Source organism: Natator depressus, chromosome 1 (assembly GCF_965152275.1).
Source record: "Natator depressus isolate rNatDep1 chromosome 1, rNatDep2.hap1, whole genome shotgun sequence".
NCBI lineage: Eukaryota > Metazoa > Chordata > Testudines > Cheloniidae > Natator > Natator depressus.
Window position 1 is genome coordinate 39,176,954 of NC_134234.1, and position 18,809 is coordinate 39,195,762.

At 43.6% G+C, this 18,809-nt stretch overlaps 1 protein-coding gene across 1 annotated transcript in view; it reads left to right on the top strand.

Moving 5' to 3' along the window:
* RNF17 (ring finger protein 17) overlaps positions 1–18,809 on the top strand; it is a 210,234-nt gene that overhangs the window by 26,900 nt on the left and 164,525 nt on the right. Inside the window, exons 7-9 of the mRNA XM_074957887.1 lie at positions 3,377–3,470; positions 9,289–9,369; positions 11,339–11,439. Coding sequence (XP_074813988.1) covers positions 3,377–3,470; positions 9,289–9,369; positions 11,339–11,439 — 276 coding nt within the window. The remainder of the gene's footprint in view (positions 1–3,376; positions 3,471–9,288; positions 9,370–11,338; positions 11,440–18,809) is intronic.

The following is an 18,809-nucleotide window of genomic DNA, read 5'->3' on the forward strand; positions in this document are numbered from 1 at the left end:
TTTTATCTGTGAATTCTGGGAATCCAGATGTGACAGAGATGCCATCTGGTATTGTGATGAAGTTCACCAGATTCAAGTCTTGGTATACTTCAGCATCACACTAACACCTTTGAGACTATCGCCCAAAATATCAAATCTGAACTCTACACCTTAAGGTTTCTACAAGTAATCCCTGGACTCTCACACACAGCCACTGTGGGCCTGAGAAATTCCCACTGTCCTGGTCATATCACTTCCTCCTTTGAACAGAACTAAAACATTGCCTCATAGCTTGGCAAAAAGAAATTACTGTTGTTCACCTTTAAACTTTCAGACTCTACCAAGTTCCAAACTTTATTTGTTGGCAACCTGCCCAGCCAAGAGGCCAAAGGCTGCTGTGACAAAGTTCCTCCTCTGCCTTGGTGGGTCCTGCGCTTATTGGCGGATTTGCTTACCTCAGAGGTTCATGGCAGCCCTCAGTTTGGCCACTTCCATGGCTCAAATCTGCCATTCACTCAGTTAGCTTCATCAATGGCCAGCATGGGGAAAAGGAAGAACAACAATTCCCACAGTCTCTGCTGATCCACCTAGTGGATCAGGGAACAGGCCAGAGACCTTCCCCTCTGGTGGAACCCACAATCCAGGTCAACTCCGGTATTAAGTAGAGAGTTGGTGGGATGGGGGGAACCCGGGCCTGCCCTCTACTCTGGGTTCCATCCCAGGGCCCTGTGGATTGCAGCTGTCTACAGTGGCTCCTGTAACAGCTGTGTGACAGCTACAACTTCCTGGGCTACTTCCCCATGGCCTCCTCCCAACACCTTCTTTATTCTCACCACAGGACCTTCCTCCTGGTGTCGGATAATGCTTCTACTCCTCCGTTCTCTAGCAGTACGCCTTCTCACTCTCAGCTCCCAGCTCCTTGCACGCATACCACAAACTGAAGTGAGCTCCTTTTTAAACCCAGGTGTCCTGATTAGCATGCCTGTCATAATTGATTCTGGCAGCTTCTTGATTGGCTGCAGGTGTTCTAATCAGCCTGTCTGCCTTAATTGTTTCCAGAAAGTTCCTGATTGTTCTGGAACCTTCCCTGTTACCTTACCCAGGGAAAAGGGACCTACTGAACCTGGGGCTAATATATCTGCCTTCTATCACTCTCCTGTAGCCATCTGGCCTGACCTTGTCACACTGCATAAAAGTTATTGAAACACTAACTAGGGCTAATAAATATTCTAGCACCAAAGCACTCTCTTTCCAATTCCCCCTGTGACAGAAAAATAGGGAAGAAGGAAAAACATGAGTGTTGGTGGCTGGTCTCATTCAAATATACTCAAGCTACAGGAGACCTATTTCTCATTTATTCCTAACCGCCAAAATGAACTTAGTGTAAATTATACTTATGCCCATTTTAAGGCCCTTTATGCTGCCAGCGTGGAAGATGGGTGGTCTTTTAGTATAAACGAGAATTAGGCCCAAAGAACTTCTACAAACTATGCCACCTCTCTAAAGGAGTTAGAGGATCCCTTTCTTCTGACATAGATTCAGTAAAGTCATGTATTGCTGAACTTGTTCAGACTGTAAATCATTTCATAGACCCAAATTTCCTCCAATGAACTGAGAACACAAGACTTCTGGTGTGGTCCCAAAGTCCACCAAAAATAACAAACTGAGTTCAGGACCAGGAACTCAGCACATTCCTTCCAAGCATTCTTTTGGGGAGGTTCTGTGGCCTGTGTTATGCAGGAGGTCAGATTAGATTACCATAATGTTCGTTCTGGCCTTGGAATCTATGAAATATGCACCATTCATACAAACAGGAGCCATGGAAATTTTGACAGCAGTCAGGAGCACCGCTTGTGTATCCGCTCGTTGCTTCTCTTGTCTGGTACAAGAGAGTAGAGGGAACCTGATATCCCTGCTGGCAGATTGTCAATGCATCTTTTGGGAAGAATCTATAACCTACACTACATTTTAATAGTCTAAACAGTACTAAATATGTCTCTTGATGCTAGAGAATTTGCAAACCACCACTGTCTAATCTCAGTTTCTTGAACAAACTAATTGAGAAGGTAGCAAAAAAGAGTCTCAAACGTTATCTGTCATCTCTGGATATCTGGTATCTTTCTCATTAAGGCTATAGGTCAGGGCATTGTACAGAGAAAGTACTTGTTGAATTACTTCCTCCTGTCCAATGATAAGGGAAGTATCTCTTTAATTATCATCCCACTGGGCGTGTGTGTGGCATTTGATACCATTGATCACCACGTACAAGTGCTACCATTTCAAGATTGGAAAAACAGAACTGCTGTGAAATGGCTCAGATCCTCTTCCTTGGACTGATTCTCGAGGGTCCTTGGTAAGCAACTGTTCCTCCACCGCTAGTGCTTTGACCTGCAGAATGCCAGAAGTCTCAATCCTCTCTCCCATATTATCTCTATGTATAAGTAATCAGTTGAGCAGACTAGATAATGCAGGTTGGCATACTAGCAGTATCCATATGACACCAAGTGTACAGCTCATTCACATCAAACAGAAAAATCATCATCTCCTGGATTTTCAGTGCTTTGCTGAAATCCACTGAAGAGCATCTAACTAAAGCTGAATCCAAGTAAGATTGAGATGATGCTGGAAGGAAAAGGGAAAAAAAATCTAAGAACTTGTCCCCTCTGTAACATCTCTCACTGTAGTAGGAATAGGGATGGAGAGGTTATTTTTACTTTTATATTTGGCATTAGTGTGATGGCTGCTGGAATAGTATGTTCAGTTTTGGTATCCACATTTCAAGAAGGATGTCGATAAACGTAAGAGGGTTCAGAGAAGAGCCATGAGAATGACTAAAGGATTAGAAAACATGTCTTAGACTCAAGGAGCTCTATCACTATATCTGTTCAGCTTAACAAAGAGATGGTTAAGGGGTGACTTGATTACAGTCCATAAGTACCTATGTGGGGAACTAATATTTAATAATGGGCTCTTCAGTCTATCAGAGAAAGGTATAACATGATCCAGTGGCTGGAAGTTGTAGGTAGACAAATTCAGACTGAAAATGAAGCATACATTTTTAATAGTGAGTAATGACTCTTTGGAACAATTTACCCTGGATTATCGTAGAATCTCCATCACAATTTTTTTTAAAATCATAACTGGATGTTTTTCTATAAAGATCTGCTCCAGGAATTATTTTGGACAAGTTCTGTGCCTGTGTCATACAAAAGGTCAGACTAATTATTACAATGCTCCCTTCTGGCCTTATAATCTATAAGGAGGGTGTGGAGGAGGGAGAAATATTTGCAAAATGAGAATCAGAATAGTCTTTAATGCATTGTTCATAACACTAGAATTTTTAAGAAAAGCAGTTTCTTCTGCATGACTTGTTAAATATCTTTTCTAGTAAAATTAGGGACTACATCCCAGATGCCAAAGAGAAAAATGTTCAGTCAACTTATTCAGACTACCATCTGAAACCAGTTTGGATTACATCAGCAGTAGACATGGTATGTAAATGTTTTTTTTTTTTAATTATAGTCATTTTTATACTACTTTCATATCAAGTGCTTCACTGTTTACAGTGTGCAGGCAGGCTGTACTCTTACAAGCTAGGCATCTTTGTTTTGACTTACATGCCACTGTACTACAAATAATGAAGTATTTGATAAGAATGTGGTACAGACCAGGATTCTGTGCTTATCTGACTGACCAACTGTACATTTTAGGGTTCTGTTCTTAGCTTTTAGAACCACCTGACATTTAAAAAAAGAAAAGGAGTACTTGTGGCACTTTAGAGACTAACAGATTTATTTGAGCATAAGCTTTCGTGAGCTGAGCTGTAGCTCACGAAAGCTTATGCTCAAATAAATTTGTTAGTCTCTAAAGTGCCACAAGTACTCCTTTTCTTTTTGCGAATACAGACTAACACGGCTGCTACTCTGAAACCTGACATTTAAAGTGATTGTTCTTCAAGTGCTTTTTCATGTCGATTCCATTCTAGGTCTGCACGCGCCCATGTGCAGGGTTGTTGGAGATGCTGCTCTCAAGTGTTGGTATATCAGGCGCTGCCAGCCCTACGTCCTCTCGGTTCCTTCTTACCGCCCGTGGTGGTTAGTTGGAGCGCTTTGCCTTGCATAGCAAGGGCTAGCAGTTTCATCTCTTGTAAATAGTTGTTTATAGTAGTTAGTGTTAAGCAGTTGTGAAGTGTAGTTAGAGTCCCAGCAGGGACTTCGCCCCAGGCAACGCATGCCCCAGTCTCCTGGGTTTAAGCCCTGCATGGACTGTAACAGGCCTGTGCCTGTAAGTGACCCCCACAGCGGCTGTCTCAAGTGCTTGGAGGAGTCATATGTGAAGGACAAATATTGTATCTGTAAAAGTTTTCAACCCAAGACTCAGAAAGAGCGGGATATTCATTTGAGGGCTCTCCTCATGGAGGCTGCCCTCCATCCAGCTTCCGAGCCATTCTGCCAAGACTCAACTCCTACTACCTTGGCGCGCAGCGCACACCGGGCTCCACCCAGCACCACTCCCTGTCGCCGGTGCCAAGAAAGAAAACTAAGAAGCACAGCTCCCTGGCACTGGGCAAGAAAGGCCATGGAGTGTCAGGCAAAAGACACAGTTCAGGCTGCCTGTCCACTCCAGAGCCACATGGACATGCCACCTCAGAGCAACAGTTGTCGGCACCAGGCTCGGTGCATGAAGCACGCTCAGAGGTCAGGGTAGAGGAGACAGCACCCACCCAAAACCCCCCTGCCCAATGGGGGATGGTGCCCCGAGGCCACCCCTGGCGGTACAGTTGTCTTCATCCCCAAATGAGGTGGTTGCAGGACCCTTGAGGGCCAGCCTGCCAAATGATTTTAAAGAACACCAGGCCCTGCTTCGACGGGTGACTGAGAACTTGGGCTTAGAGGTGGAGGAGATGGCCGGGCAGGCAGATACCTTGTTCAGTGTGCTCTTGACCTCTACCCCGCCCGTGTTGCATTACCAGTGCATGACGGGGTCCTGAAAATTGCCATGGCCCTCTGGCAAACCCCATCGTCCATCCCTCCCACCTCCAAAAGAGCCAAAAAGAAGTACTTTGTCCCGGCTAAAGCGTTCAATTAATTTTTTATACCCACCCATCTCTGGGCTCGCTGGTCAGCTCTGTGGCCAATGAGAAGAGCAAGCAGGGGCACACCAGTTCAGCTCCCAAAAATAAAGAGGCCAAAAGAGTGGACTTTTTCGGGAGAAAAATTTGACAGCCAGTCTGCAATTCCAGGTGGCGAACCACTAGGCCCTCTTGGGCCGGTGCAACTTTAACTTATGGGACTCCCTCCATAAGTTCAAAAAGTCCCTCCCTCAAGGTTTGGTCCAGAAATTCGTCATCCTGATGGAGGAGGGTTCTGTGGCAGCGAGGTGCTCCCTCCAAATGGCGTGGTATGCAGCGGATTCGGCAGCTAAGGTGGTCATTTTGGCGGTGGTTATGAGGCGCAGCTCCTGGCTTCAGACCACTGGCCTGTCCCAAGAGATGCAGACCTTGATCCAGGACCTCCCATTCGATGGGAATGGACTCTTTGCAGGGCAAATGGATGCGAGGCTGTATGGGTTAAAGGACACTCGGGCCACCCTTCGCTCGCTGGTATGCATACACCGCAGTCTGCAAGGAAAGCAGTGACAGCCGCCCCTGCTGCCAAGGCCTTGGCAGCATCATCAAGGGTCTGCCAGGAGAAGTGATAAAGACACGAGTTTTAGTCGTCTGTGCCCTTTCTCCCCCTGCTCACCCACGCAGCCTGGCCCGGCAAAGCACCCTGGGGACTAGAAGCACTCATTTTGAAGGTGCGCTTGAGAGTGATGCCCCAGTCAACTCCCTGGATCCACCTTGTTCTTTCCTCAACTGTCTTCATCCCTACTGTTCAACCTGGTCACGGTTCACTCGGACCGGTGGGTGCTAGACATAGTATTTCAGGACTATACCCTGCAATTCCCCCCCCCTCGCCCCGGGTCCCTCTTCAGGGACCCTTCTCACGAGCAACTCCTCATTCAAGAGGTCAAGGACCTCTTGCACCTGGGGGTGGTGGAGGAGGTCCCTCAGGACATGAAAGGGGTTTTATGCCCACTACTTCCTAATCCCAAAAGCAGAAGGGCGTCTCAGACCCATTCTGGACCTGCGTCGCCTCAACAAGTCTCTCAGAAAGTTGAAGTTTTGCATGGTCTTGCTGGCCTCCATCATCCCGTCCCTGGATCTGGGAGACTGGTACGCCACCCTCGACTTGAAGGACGCTTATTTCCATCTTCCAAGGTCACAGGCATTCCCTCTGTTTCATAGTGGGTGGATGCCATTTTCAATTCACAGTACTGTCCTTTGGCCTCTTATCGGCCCCGAGGGTGTTCACAAAATGACGCCAATGGCTGCTTACCTGAAACGTCGAGGGGGTCCAGGTCTTCCCATATCTTGATGACATCAAGGGCAGGTCTTGGGAACAAATGCAGAGGAGCCTCGATCTGGTGGTTCCATTTGCCGCAACCTGAGCCTGTTAATAAACGAGCAAAAATCCACCTTAACGCCGGTCCTACGAATAGAGTTTATTGGGGCAGTTCTCGACTCCACACAAGCCAGAACCTTCTTCCGGAAGCGTGTTTTCAGGCCATGTGGACCTGATCTCCCATGTGAAGAACCACCCGCTCACCATGGCCCACATCTGCCTTTGGTGGTTGCCACATGGCCGCATGCACATACATGGTCAGTCATGCCCGGCTCTATCTTCAGCCTCTGCGAGTGTATCTGGCGTCGGTCTACATCCCCAACAGGCATGACCTAGACCGGGTAGTCAGGGTGCCGGATGACATCTGGTCATCCCTGGATTGGTGATTGGATGCTGGGTTGGTGTTGGAGGGAGTTCCCTTCGCGGCCCCATCCCTGTCACTGACTCTGGTCTCCGATGCTTCGGACCTGGGCTGGAGAGCCCATCTGGGTGAGCTAAGCACCCACGACCGCTGCCCCAGGCCCTGCACCCTACCCCTTCCCCCAAGTCTCCGCCCTGCCTCTTCCTGCCCAGTTCTGCCCCTTCCCCAGAGCATGCCCCGTCCCCTGCTCCTCCCCCCAGTGCCTCCTGTACCTGCGAAACAGCTGATAGAGACAGAGTGGAGGTGCTGGGGGCAAGGGGGAGAAGTTGATCGGTGGAGTTGCTGGCGGATGGGAGGCGCTGGGGTGGAGGGAGGACCTGGCTGCCAGTGGGTGCTTAGCACCCACTAATTTTTTTCCGCGGGTGCTCCAGCCCTGGAGCACCCACGGAGTCAATGTCTATGCACCAAACCTGTAGGTTTCTCAACTCTTTGTATTACTTCTATTGCAGTTCTTGCTGGTGTCTGCCTCTCAGGACCACAGGTACCTTCCTGGATGCATATAAACAGGGTTTGCATCCTTCAAAATTACTTTATGCATGACTGACAGCTTTCCCAAATCTTTGAACACACATGTATATTTCTCTAGTAAGGTTTAGATGCCTTGCAACAAGTTGTATTCTATATTAAATAGCTTGCATACGAGTCACAATTGTTGACTTGATTACAGGCCCAGTATTGGTTTTCTATGTCCTCTAATAACAACAAAGGTATTCTTTCTTAGTCTTTTCTTTCTTGTGTGTCAGATTGAGCTGGCATCTGCCCACCACAGAAATAGGGGGTGCATTGTAAGCTGTCAGGACATTTGCCTGTTTCTCCAGTGGGGGGCTTATATTTTAAAGTTTGCCACGCTCGTGCTTCTATTACACTAGATACAAGTGCTGACACCAATGTATGTGTGATTTGTGAACCATTAGCATTAAGAGTGATGAACTAGTTACTGTGTTCTGGCAGCCATTGCTGCATGGCATCAGCATACACTGCTTCCTAAGTGACACTATCACCATATTGCTGCATTGCATCCAAAGTTTTCTGATGTCTGCATTGGTTAGCAAAATAGTTGTAATTCTGACACACTGCACTTTTGTCCAGATGCTGAGCATTGTCTGTATGCATGTTTCCATGAACTTCCCACACATTTGTTTGGGCTGGCCCGTCCATAGAATGTGTTTTTTCCCCACCCTTTCTTATATTGACTATTGTGAGTGTGTCCCTTTTTTCTGCGTATTTCCTTCTTGTCCTGCTGTGCAGTCACCTCCTGCACAGTGTCTCTGTTATCCGCTTTGATTAATGTTTGCATTTGCAGTTTTGCTGTTCTGCTGTTTTGCAGATGTTTGTGGCTTTTTTCCAAAGTTAAGTCTCTCTAAATAAATGCTCCGATAGCTTTGCATTGTTACACCTGTCACCAGCCAGCTAATCAAGGAATCTTCTTGAGGCCTAAAGTTGCAGCACTGGCTCTTACTCTTCAAGTCTGTGTTGTAATCCTCAGTGCCCTTGCATGCCTTTTTTACTCTTACGTGGAAAAGGACTCTTTCGTAAGTTTCATGGTTTGTAGGAAAGCATTGCTAAGACTTTTTCAGAATCTTCACTGTCCTCAGGGGAGAGCTGGAAGCTGTTAAAAAGATGTACAGATTCCTCACCGACTACAGTTAGTTAGCAGTAAGGTACTTTCTAGTCTCCACTCGGGGAGCATGCATCTATTGCCATCATGTATCACAAATCACCACCACTACTGATTAAACTTCTTCCAGGACTCACCCATGCATAGGCACTGGCTTCCTCCGGGCCCAGGGGGTGCTCAATTGCCTGCTCAGCCCTAGGTCCTTCCCCCTTCCCCTAAACCCCTACCACTGTCCCGCCTCTTCTTGACCCCGCTCTGCCAAAGTCCCTGCTCCCCACCCCACCCCTTCTCCCAAGTCTCCACCCATGTCCAACGTCTTCCTGCCCAGTTCTGCCCCCTCCACTGAGTGTGCCCCATCCCTGTTCCTCCCTGAGCCTCATGTGCGCCACAAAACAGCTGATCATGCCATGTAGGAGACGCTGGGAGGGACAAGGAGGAGTTGATCCCGCCGCTGGCAGGTAGGAGAAGGGAAGCTGGCTGCTAGCGGATGCTAAGCACCTGCAAATTTTTTTTTTCGTGAGTGCTCCAGCCCTTGAACCACAGTTCTAAGAGCCTGGATTCACACATACAGTCCCCTCTAGGAACTGCAGTTGCTAAGGCAACTGCTTTTTCTTTGTCTGTGCAATGCATCTTACTGTATAGGTGTTTAAAGCAGTTTTTATCATTTATTCATGGAAATATTTATTACTAAGTCCCAAATGCATGCATCATGTTTAATATGAATACAAGGTCCTTGCTCCAAGGATTGTATAAATTCTGAAAATGTTGTCAAATATTTAATTTTTTTAATAATATAAACAATTTACTATTGTAACTTCCCCCAGGACAATAAAACTGTACGAGACATTGATGAAGCTTTATGGATAACTGCTTTTAATCTTGAGCGTTTAAAAACTGCTGACAAGGTGGGTAAAGAGATACTTTGATTCAATTTGAAATATTTCAGATTACATTTACTTAACATCAGAGTTTCATATTCCTGTAGGCTATATTGGAATTGTTCATCTTATCACAAAAACATACTGTATCTGTTCTTGTCATTATCTTGGTCTGTGACCTTTTGGTGCCCCTCCTACCCTCTTTGGCTGTTCTTGCACAATTTCTGTGGAATTGGAGCCTCATTAAGACCGTGATTCAGTAAAGCACTTAAGCCTATGCTTAATTTTAAACCTATGAATAGTCCCATTAATTTCAATGGGAATGTGCATTTGCTTAAAAGTACCTGTTTATGTGTATTATTGGATTGGGGCAATATCTACTCTGTCACACTAGCAACTCAATGGTTAATTTCCTTGGGTTTTTTTGTGCTTCCTTCTGAATTTGAAGATGGGTATGTACTACTCTTCATAGGCAGTTGAGGCAGTATTTTCATAAATAAAATAGATCAAATTTTGATTTACATAAATCAAAATGTGTATGTTCAGAATACAGAAAAGAAAATGAGGACGGGGAGACTTTAAAATACTGGGTAGCTGACTATACATTTATGGCAAGAGTCTGGCAAATATCCTATAAACATAATATAATTAAGTCCTTTTCCCCAGAATTTAACTTATTTAACAGATAATGCTTTTGGATTTTTTTTTGGTTGGTTAGCCATGCACAAATGTGGCTTAGGCCTAGTCTGCACTTAAAACTTGACAAAGCTTTGGTGCTGAATTGTACTAAGTAACTTTTAATTCCAAATAAAATCTGTTCTATCCTATAAAAGTAAAGCCTTGTAATTCATGCATCCGAAATTGTGGTCTTAAATGATTTTTTCAGCAAAAATTAATAGCTCAGTTCCACAAGGGAGGTGTCAAGTTACTAAAATCTAACCTTTCAAAATCTGTTTAATAAATATATTGTTATAATACTAATCCTGAGGCACAGTCAAATTGTCTTAGCCTTGTATACTATGAATCAGTGGTTTGGAAATGACAGCAAGTTTAGGCTAATAAGGTTGATGCAAGTAGTATGAGCTCTGTGTTTCTACCATACCTAGCATAATGGGATCCTGGTCCCTGACTAGGACTCCTAGGTGCTATGGTACTATAAATAATTAAAATGTTTCTTACAGAATACCTGAGGAAGTGGGGAGAATTTGAAGAGACATGTCATACTCTTGGATTAGGCCTGAAGCTGCTGGTTGAATAGGGCAGACAGTTAACATCCAGGGGACTGAAGTATAAAATTTTGTGTGAATTTGAGAAGAGCAAAGAATGACTGAATAGCAAATATTGGAGTTCACACTTCATTGCTCTTGTTCTAGACTCTTTGCAAGCTACATTTGGTTTATGGTATTGAGGTTTTTTTTTATTCAGCCATAACAGCTAGAGATTTACTTCATTTTTTAAAAAACTGAGATTCTAGAGAACAAAATAGTAGCTTCAAAGAGGTGATTGTATAGCATATTGGTGCATACCAGCTATTTCCGAGCACTGTTCCCTACATTGGTGTGCCTCTTGTCCTCATCTCTTCCTCCCTATGGGCATGTCACAACACAAAAATTGTACCTCTTTAACTATACCAGTTATAGTTAAAGCCGTACAATTCCCCTACAGTAGGTTCAGTTACATCAGTATAGGTATTTTATACTGCTATAGCTGTATCCATATTACAGAGGTTGTACTTGTGTGCCTATTTTGGGGGGGGAAGATCATACTCCTAACTGAAATATTGTACCAGTACAGAAACTGTGTATAGATCAGGTCAAAAGCTTCAGTTCTTCTAGATTTGTTTGTCCTGCAATGTTCTTTGTTGTCGCTCTGACTCAGAATCACACACACATTTCAGATTGTTGCCTCTGACATTTATAAATGACTCTCTTCTTATTTTGCATAAATACGATGAATGATTAGGCATTGATTTAGTTATCTTTTAAAAATGAAATAGATGCTGGGATATTTGGAATCCAAAGCGAAGCAGGAAGAAGACAGGATTGTAGACATTATGGATAAAAAGTTTGACAATCTTATTACTTCTCTTCAGTCAAGGTAATGTGACTATTTTTATGTCATGGACAAGACAAACTTGTATTACATTTAAAAAAAAATAGTTAACTGGAAATATTGGTGTCTTTAATGTAGTTTTAGTACTTCCTATGACAATATTTCATAGTATCTTAACTTATTAATTGTCCAACCATGAACAACATTTACTCCTGAGGGAATTCTGCACCAAAAAAAATAAAATTGTGCACACAATATTTTAAAATTCTGCAATGTTCTGTAAATTTGTCCATAAATAAATGTGGCTCTAGCATGGCAGTGGGGAGCACAGGCCACTGGCTGCGTTGAGGTGGGAGATCACCCTGAAGCCTCCACCTCCACTAGTACAGGGACTTGGCAGCACGGCTGCACCTGACCCTGACACAGTGCAAGGGCCAGGCCTGCTCCAGAAACACCCAAGGCCCTGACCCCTCTGCGCGAGGCATGCCATGTGTGGGTAGGCAGGCTCAGCCCAGCAGGATCCAAGTGTGGAGGGGCTTAGTGTGGGGGGAATCCAGGTGTGGGGTGAGAGGTTTCTCTGTGGGGCAATCTGGGTGTGGGTGGCTCAGTGGGAGATCTGGATGCATGGGCTCGTTGGGGGGGTTCCGGGTGCAGGGACAGTGGAAAGCTATGGGGGAGCCAGTTGAAAATGATTGGGGCTTAGCAGGGGGGATCTGGGGGTTCATTGAGGGGTTTGGGTGCCTAGAGAGTGGGGCTTAATGGGGTGGGGGTCCAGGTGCTCAGTTGGGTGGGAATCAGGGTGTGGGGGACTCCTCGGGTGGGGGGTTTCCTGGTGTAGAGGGGTAAGGCTTGTCAGGGTGAGGGTTTGATGAGCCTGCTTAACGGGGAGCCCTAGCTGGTGCCGAGGGGATGCCACATTCTGGGCTCACCACACACACATGCATACGCACACCCACACACGCACACCCGCGATCAGCTTTTCTTCCCCCTCACTCCAGGGATGCTGAAATAATGTGTATAGTGCAGGTGCTGAGAGCCATTGAACCAAACTGTAAACCCTGTATATAATGGAAACCACTTCAAGCCAGGGAGTGCAGCAGGCAGCACCCCCCACACCCCTATTCCAGCACCTATGCCTCCCACGTTCCCCTCCCCCTGCCCCATTCCCTTCTTTCCCCTGCCCCACCTTACCCAGCCCCACCACAGGCACTACTGTTGCACAGAAAACAGGAAGGCTCCCAGCACACAGAAGGGAAGCACGACTGGCACTAGGATCCAGGAGGCGGCATTCAGCTGCAGAATCAGCGGAACAGAGAGGCAGCCTCCTTCAGGTGGGCTGCTCTGTGCTTGCAGAAATGAGGCGGGGCAGTGGCATGTAACCCCATGTGCCCCCCCATGCCTCACCTGTGTTTGGGAGGGCAATCCCCCCCTCCACCCCCAAACTGCGCCCATGGTCGTCCCCCAGCGCGGTTTCCTTTTGCTTCCCAACTGTTTTCTGCAGGGAAGCACAGGAATTCTGGGGGGGGCGGAGGGGCATGGAGGTGCTTTCTGTGGGAGCACAGTCATGTGGAATTACCCCAGGAGTAAACATTTAAAAAGTACACAGAAATATGTTTTATGTATTTGCAATTGTTAGAAGAGACTAGCATATGTCAATTTTTTTTCTTGTTGCTATTTAAGAGTTTACATTTTGTCATTACTTTCCTGAGAAACCTCAGAATTTTGAGGGATTCATATTGTTGCTGTTTACAAGGAACCAAAACACACTAAGAGCAAATAACTTTGAAAACAGAGAAAGATGGCCTCATGTTTTTTACCCTCATTTTGTGTTTCATATGGTCTCTTAAATTGGAACTTTCCTGTTCTTGCTAGAGAACTCTTTGGAAGAGCAGAATGGGACATGTTATCTTAAGAGTGAAACTTATGCTACAACTTTCTTAGTCCTCAGTTGAAGTTTGTGGAAATATCCAAGAGCTGGAATAGACATATTTCTAAGCATGCTCTCAAGGATAGCAAAGAGAATTAAAAAGCTTACTTCCAGTAACAAAAGTAGTTCTTGGAATAGTATCCCTGTGGGTGCTCCATTCTAGGTGTAGTCACGTCTCTATGCCTCAGATCAGAGATGTTAGGTAGCAGTGTCCATTTGGCCCGCACATGTGCTCTCCCTGCTTCAGGGCTATATAGCACAGCGTGGGCAAACTGCCCTCAGTTCCTTCTCAACCACGTTTGGCCTGAGATGGAACCTCAGCAGTGTCCGATTTGAGAATTTAGTCATCTATATCTTATTTTCTATTTTGGAAAAAAAATGAGGCGTACTTGTGGCACCTTAGAGACTAACAGATTTATTTAAGCATAAGTAGGCTAAAACCCACTTCATCGGTTGCATGCAATGGAAAATATAGTAGGAAGATATATATACACAGAGAACTTCAAAAAATGGGGTTTGCCAAACCAGCTGTAACGAGACTACTCAATTAAGGCGGACTATTATCAGCATGAGAGAAAAAACTTTTGTAGTGATGATCAGGATGGCCCATTTCAAACAGTTGACAAGAAAGTGTGAGTAACAATAAGGGAAAAATTAGCATGGGGAAATAGTTTTTACTTTGTGTAATGACCCATCCACTCCCAGTCTTTATTCAAGCCTAATTTAATGGTGTCCAGTTTGCAAATTAGTTCCAGTTCTGCAGTTTGTTGTTGGAGTCTGTTTTTGAAGATTTTTATGTTGGAGAATTGCAACTTTTAGGTCTGAAATTGAGTGACCAGGGAGGTTGAAGTGTTCTCCGACTGGTTTTTGAATGTTATAATCCTTGACGTCTCCAACAAAAAAAACTTCAAAAACAGACTCCAACGAGAAACTGCAGAATTGGAACTCATTTGCAAACTGGACACCATGTTGCTCATCGGAATAGGGGAAGGCAATCTCCTTCAGCTTCTCTAGCCAGACGTTCTGATCCACAAGATATGTTTGAGGAACAGGAAGCGAGACTAGACCAACATTATTCCAACAACCAACATCTCCTCTTCACTCTCCTGATGAGGCAGTCATGTCTCCCCCACCAACCCTGGCAGACAACTTCAAACAGTTTCAAGATCTCATTAACAGAGTAGTAGATTTGCTACAAATTCTGCTTGAAGAAACAAGAGTCGCAACACAAGCTGCTTGACATCCTACATCTGTTTGCAACACGTTCCCTATCAATGAGGCCTTGCTGGACCCAGCAAAAACGATATGGCAGACACTGAACACAATATCGCGCTCTCATAAGAGAGTGAACAAAAAAAATACAATATTCCCTCTAAGGACCTGGATTTTTTTCTTTTCCCACCCATCCCTGAATTCCCTTATCATTGATGCTGTAAATAAATATGGTAGACAGCGCCACACTAAATCGACACTTGGACAAGAAACGGAAACGACTGGATTTATTTGGATGAAAGTCATCTTCATCGGCAACCCTACAACTTAGGATCGCTAATTACCATGCCCTTATGGCAAAATACAACTGTATAAATTATTCTAAATTAAACATTTCCCTGCTTATAAAAGGGAAGAGTTTCAGCTGATCATTGCTGAAGGACAGCTTCTCGCAAGGACATCATTGCATGCCTCTCTAGATGCTGCTGCCCGCTCCATCTCAACAGCAGTGATCATGCGGAGAGTTTCCTAGCTTCCCCTTTCCAAGGGAGGTCCAGTCTTCTGTGGAGGACCTTCCATTCGAAGGATCCAAATTAATTGCAGAAAAAACTCATGAATCCCTCTACACACTAAAAGACTCTAGAGCCACTTTGAGTTCCCTGGGAATTTACACACCTTGGAAAAAAGGATATGTAGTAAATCACCAGTTGGCACACAGGTTCCAGTCTGCTCAGTTTCTCCTCCCCAGAGGCATTAAGAACCCCAACAGAAAAGATGACTACTGCAAAAGCAGAGATCGCTGCCCCACAACCATCAACATCACCAAGTGCATGGTGGTCAGGGTGGATAAAAATCAATTATATTTTTTATTTAAATTGGATTTTTTTGATAAAATGCTTTTTGAGGGAAAAAACCTATCAAAATCCAATTTAAAAAGATAATTTCAGTTAAGATACGTTATAGCTCAAAGATATCCCCTCATGGAATAGGAATCATAAATTCTAATTCTGTAGTATGAGACAATAGTCATGTAATGTTTAAGAACAGTTTTGTAAATGAGTTCCAATAGTTCATGGATTTAGGGACCCAATGTTAGGGTGTTCTAGGGACTTCTGTATAGATTGTTAGTCTTTCTAGCTATCCAATGGGACTCAGTGCTCAGTCTAGAAGATACCATCAGAGATGCTTAGTTTTGCAGTTCTCAAACTGTGGATTTGTATCTCCAGGGATAATATGCTTGTTAACAGCAAAAAATGTTTAAATAAAATATATAGAGAGGGTGAGAAATAAGAGACCTCAACCCTATTGTCCTTCTTCAAATTTGTGTACACAGAGTCAATCCCTTACCTCTCTCTAAAAGTGCAAAGTTTCAAAAAGTTCAACGAATGGAAGATTGTTGGGGGCGGACTAAATCTGGAAAAGCAGAAGAAGTCTGGAGATAAATGTGAGAAGGGAGGGACAGGCAGTAGAAGAAAAAGTGAAATTGTTTGAGCAGCATATTCCAGAAGTCTTGAGGTCTTTCTGAGTTTAGCCTTCATTGATTTGAGATCTACCATACCATTCTCTCACTAGAAGGGAAAACCTATAATGGCAGCAGGCCGTAAAAGAGACCCAGTTTGGGAATATTTTAGTGAAGTTCCTCTACCTATGGGTAAGACAGGCATGCGTGCAAAATGCAAACAGTGCAACAAAGAAATGCAAGGCCTGGTTACCCGAATGAAGCAACATCACGAGAAGTGTTCCTTCTCAGGAGGAAGCTGCGTTGAAGATGATGAAAGGAACATGCAGGATCTTCAGGTTGGTAAACTTTTTTATTTCATACTTCTTTCTTAAGGACTGCCTGTTTTCCTTCTGGACTATTCTTGAATTCTCATGTTTGAGCAAAAAGGATAGTTGTTACTCTATGGTACTATCATTTTAGATGCTGTTGTGATAAAAAATAAATAGCGGAAATAGGCCAATCTTCCATTTACAATTTCACCTTTAAAGTAGTACTGAGTGTCACTGAATGCGGTGAGTAATACTAAATGAGCAGTATGGTAATAATAAACAAAATAAATCAGTGCAGTTATTTAATTAGGAGAATCCATCCTCAACATACAGGATTCTGAAGACTATCCGCCTTCAAGATCACCATCATTTTCTATAGTTTCAGAGTTATCTGCCAATGTTTCAGTCACATCGTGTATGTCACAGAGCTACAGTATATCACCTGTAGCAAAAAGGAAAAAAAAATCTCCATCATCCAGAAACAACCATAGATAAGTTGGTGATAAGAACCAGCAGATTACAAAAAGAGGTAATTGATGAAAAAATTGCCCGGCTTGTTTATGCAACAACAAACTCTCCTTTCTGTATGATTGAGAACCCATGCTTCATTAACATGGTTGAGTCATTAAGACCAGGATACAGTCCACCCAACAGAGGAGATGTTGCAGCAAATTGCAGGTTAAAGTGTATGAAAGAGTAATTGAGCAGTGTGCAAAAGATCTAGAGGGTGAAATTGTTAACCTAAGTCTTGATGGGTGGAGCAATGTCCACAATGATCCTGTTGTATGTGCTTGTGTGACAACAGAAAAAGGGAATGTATTCCTTACAGAAACAATTGATACATCAGGAAATGCACACAGAGCAGAATACTTACAAGGAGTAGCAGTAAAAGCTAGAGCAAACTGAGAAAAAAAATTCAGATGTCTAGTACGCAGCTTGACTGTCATAGACAATGCTGCAAATGTATCCAAGATGAGAAGAAATTATTTAGAAGAGAGTGAAGAGAGTCCCAAGCTAGTAACATACAGTTGCAGTGCTCATTTGATGTACCTCCCAGCCAAAGACTTCAGTGTTCCAGAAATAAAGGCTAATGTTGCTGAAATTGAAAAATACTTCTGTAACAACCACTTTGCAGCAGCTGCTCTGAAAAAAGTGGGAGGAACCAAGCTAAGTCTCCCACAAGACATGCGATGGAATTCAGTAGTGGACTGTTTTGAGCACTATATCAAGAACTGGCCTAATCTGACAACGGTTTGTGAACGAAATTGTGAAAAAATAGATGGCACTGTCACAGCCAAAGTTCTCAACATTGGGCTTCAGAGAAATGTTGAACACATGTTGAGTATCCTGAAGCCTATTTCTGTAGCCTTCAACAAAATGCAGGGAGATCGCTGTTTTATTTCTAACGCTGTTGAAATCTGGAAGGAACTGAGTGAGATCTTCAAAAGAGAAATATGCAATGACAGAGTTAAATTACAAGTATTAAAAAAACGAATGGGACAAGCACTATCGCTAGCTCATTTTCTTGCAAATATTCTCAGTACTCGGTACCAGGGTCAAACCTTAACTGCTGCTGAAGAAGAGGAATTGACTATGATATAGACATCCAGCAGTCATCCCTCCATAATGCAACTGTAATAAACTTCAGAGCTAAGGATGAACCATTCAAGAAATATGTTTGCTGCTGATGTTTTAAAGAAGTGGAAGTCACTTAAGCACTTGGATTCAGAGACTGTTGAAGTGATAATCTCACTTTTAACAGCAGTAGCTTCTTCTCCCAGTGTAGAAAGACTATTTTCTTCCTTTGGACTAAACCATTCCAAAGAAAAAGCAGGAAAGCTTGTTGTTCTTTTCCAGATTATGAACAAACAGGAAAACGAAGGTGAAGACGACTGAGTTAGCTGCAGAAGCCAGTATTTTAAGTTTCTCGTGTTGACTTGGCTGACATAGTCTATTTAATTTTTGTTTCTTTTAAAAAAAATTTCATTAACTATTTTAGTTAAAAAATTTTAACAAACTTGATTTTAAAAAACTTGAATGTTTAACTAAATTCAAAAATTCATATGCTTGTTTTGTTAAAATATTATGTTTGCTGTTGAAGAAAAAAATCCAGAATACATAACATTGTTGTTTTAGTTAAATAAAACAATTTAAATATCTGTCTGGTGGTGATCTCCTAATACAGCATGGCAAGAAAATCCTCCAAATATTAATGATTAACCTGCTGAATTGGAGATAGTTCACCTCCCAATGACTTCATAAATGTCTGCTTCAGTTACCTTTGGTAAATGAAATAACCAAACAATCATTCATTTTCTGATATAGCTGTAAAACTAATCTTAAAACTTTTCAAAATAAATGAGGGTTGGCCTCATTCTGAACTTGGCAAAGTCAACCATAGCCCCCCCTCAAAGAATAGAGTTCATCGGAGCCCTCCTAGACTCTGCTCCGGCCAGGGCTTTTCTTCCGGAATCTTGTTTCCTCACCATGAGCGCCATCCTAGAGG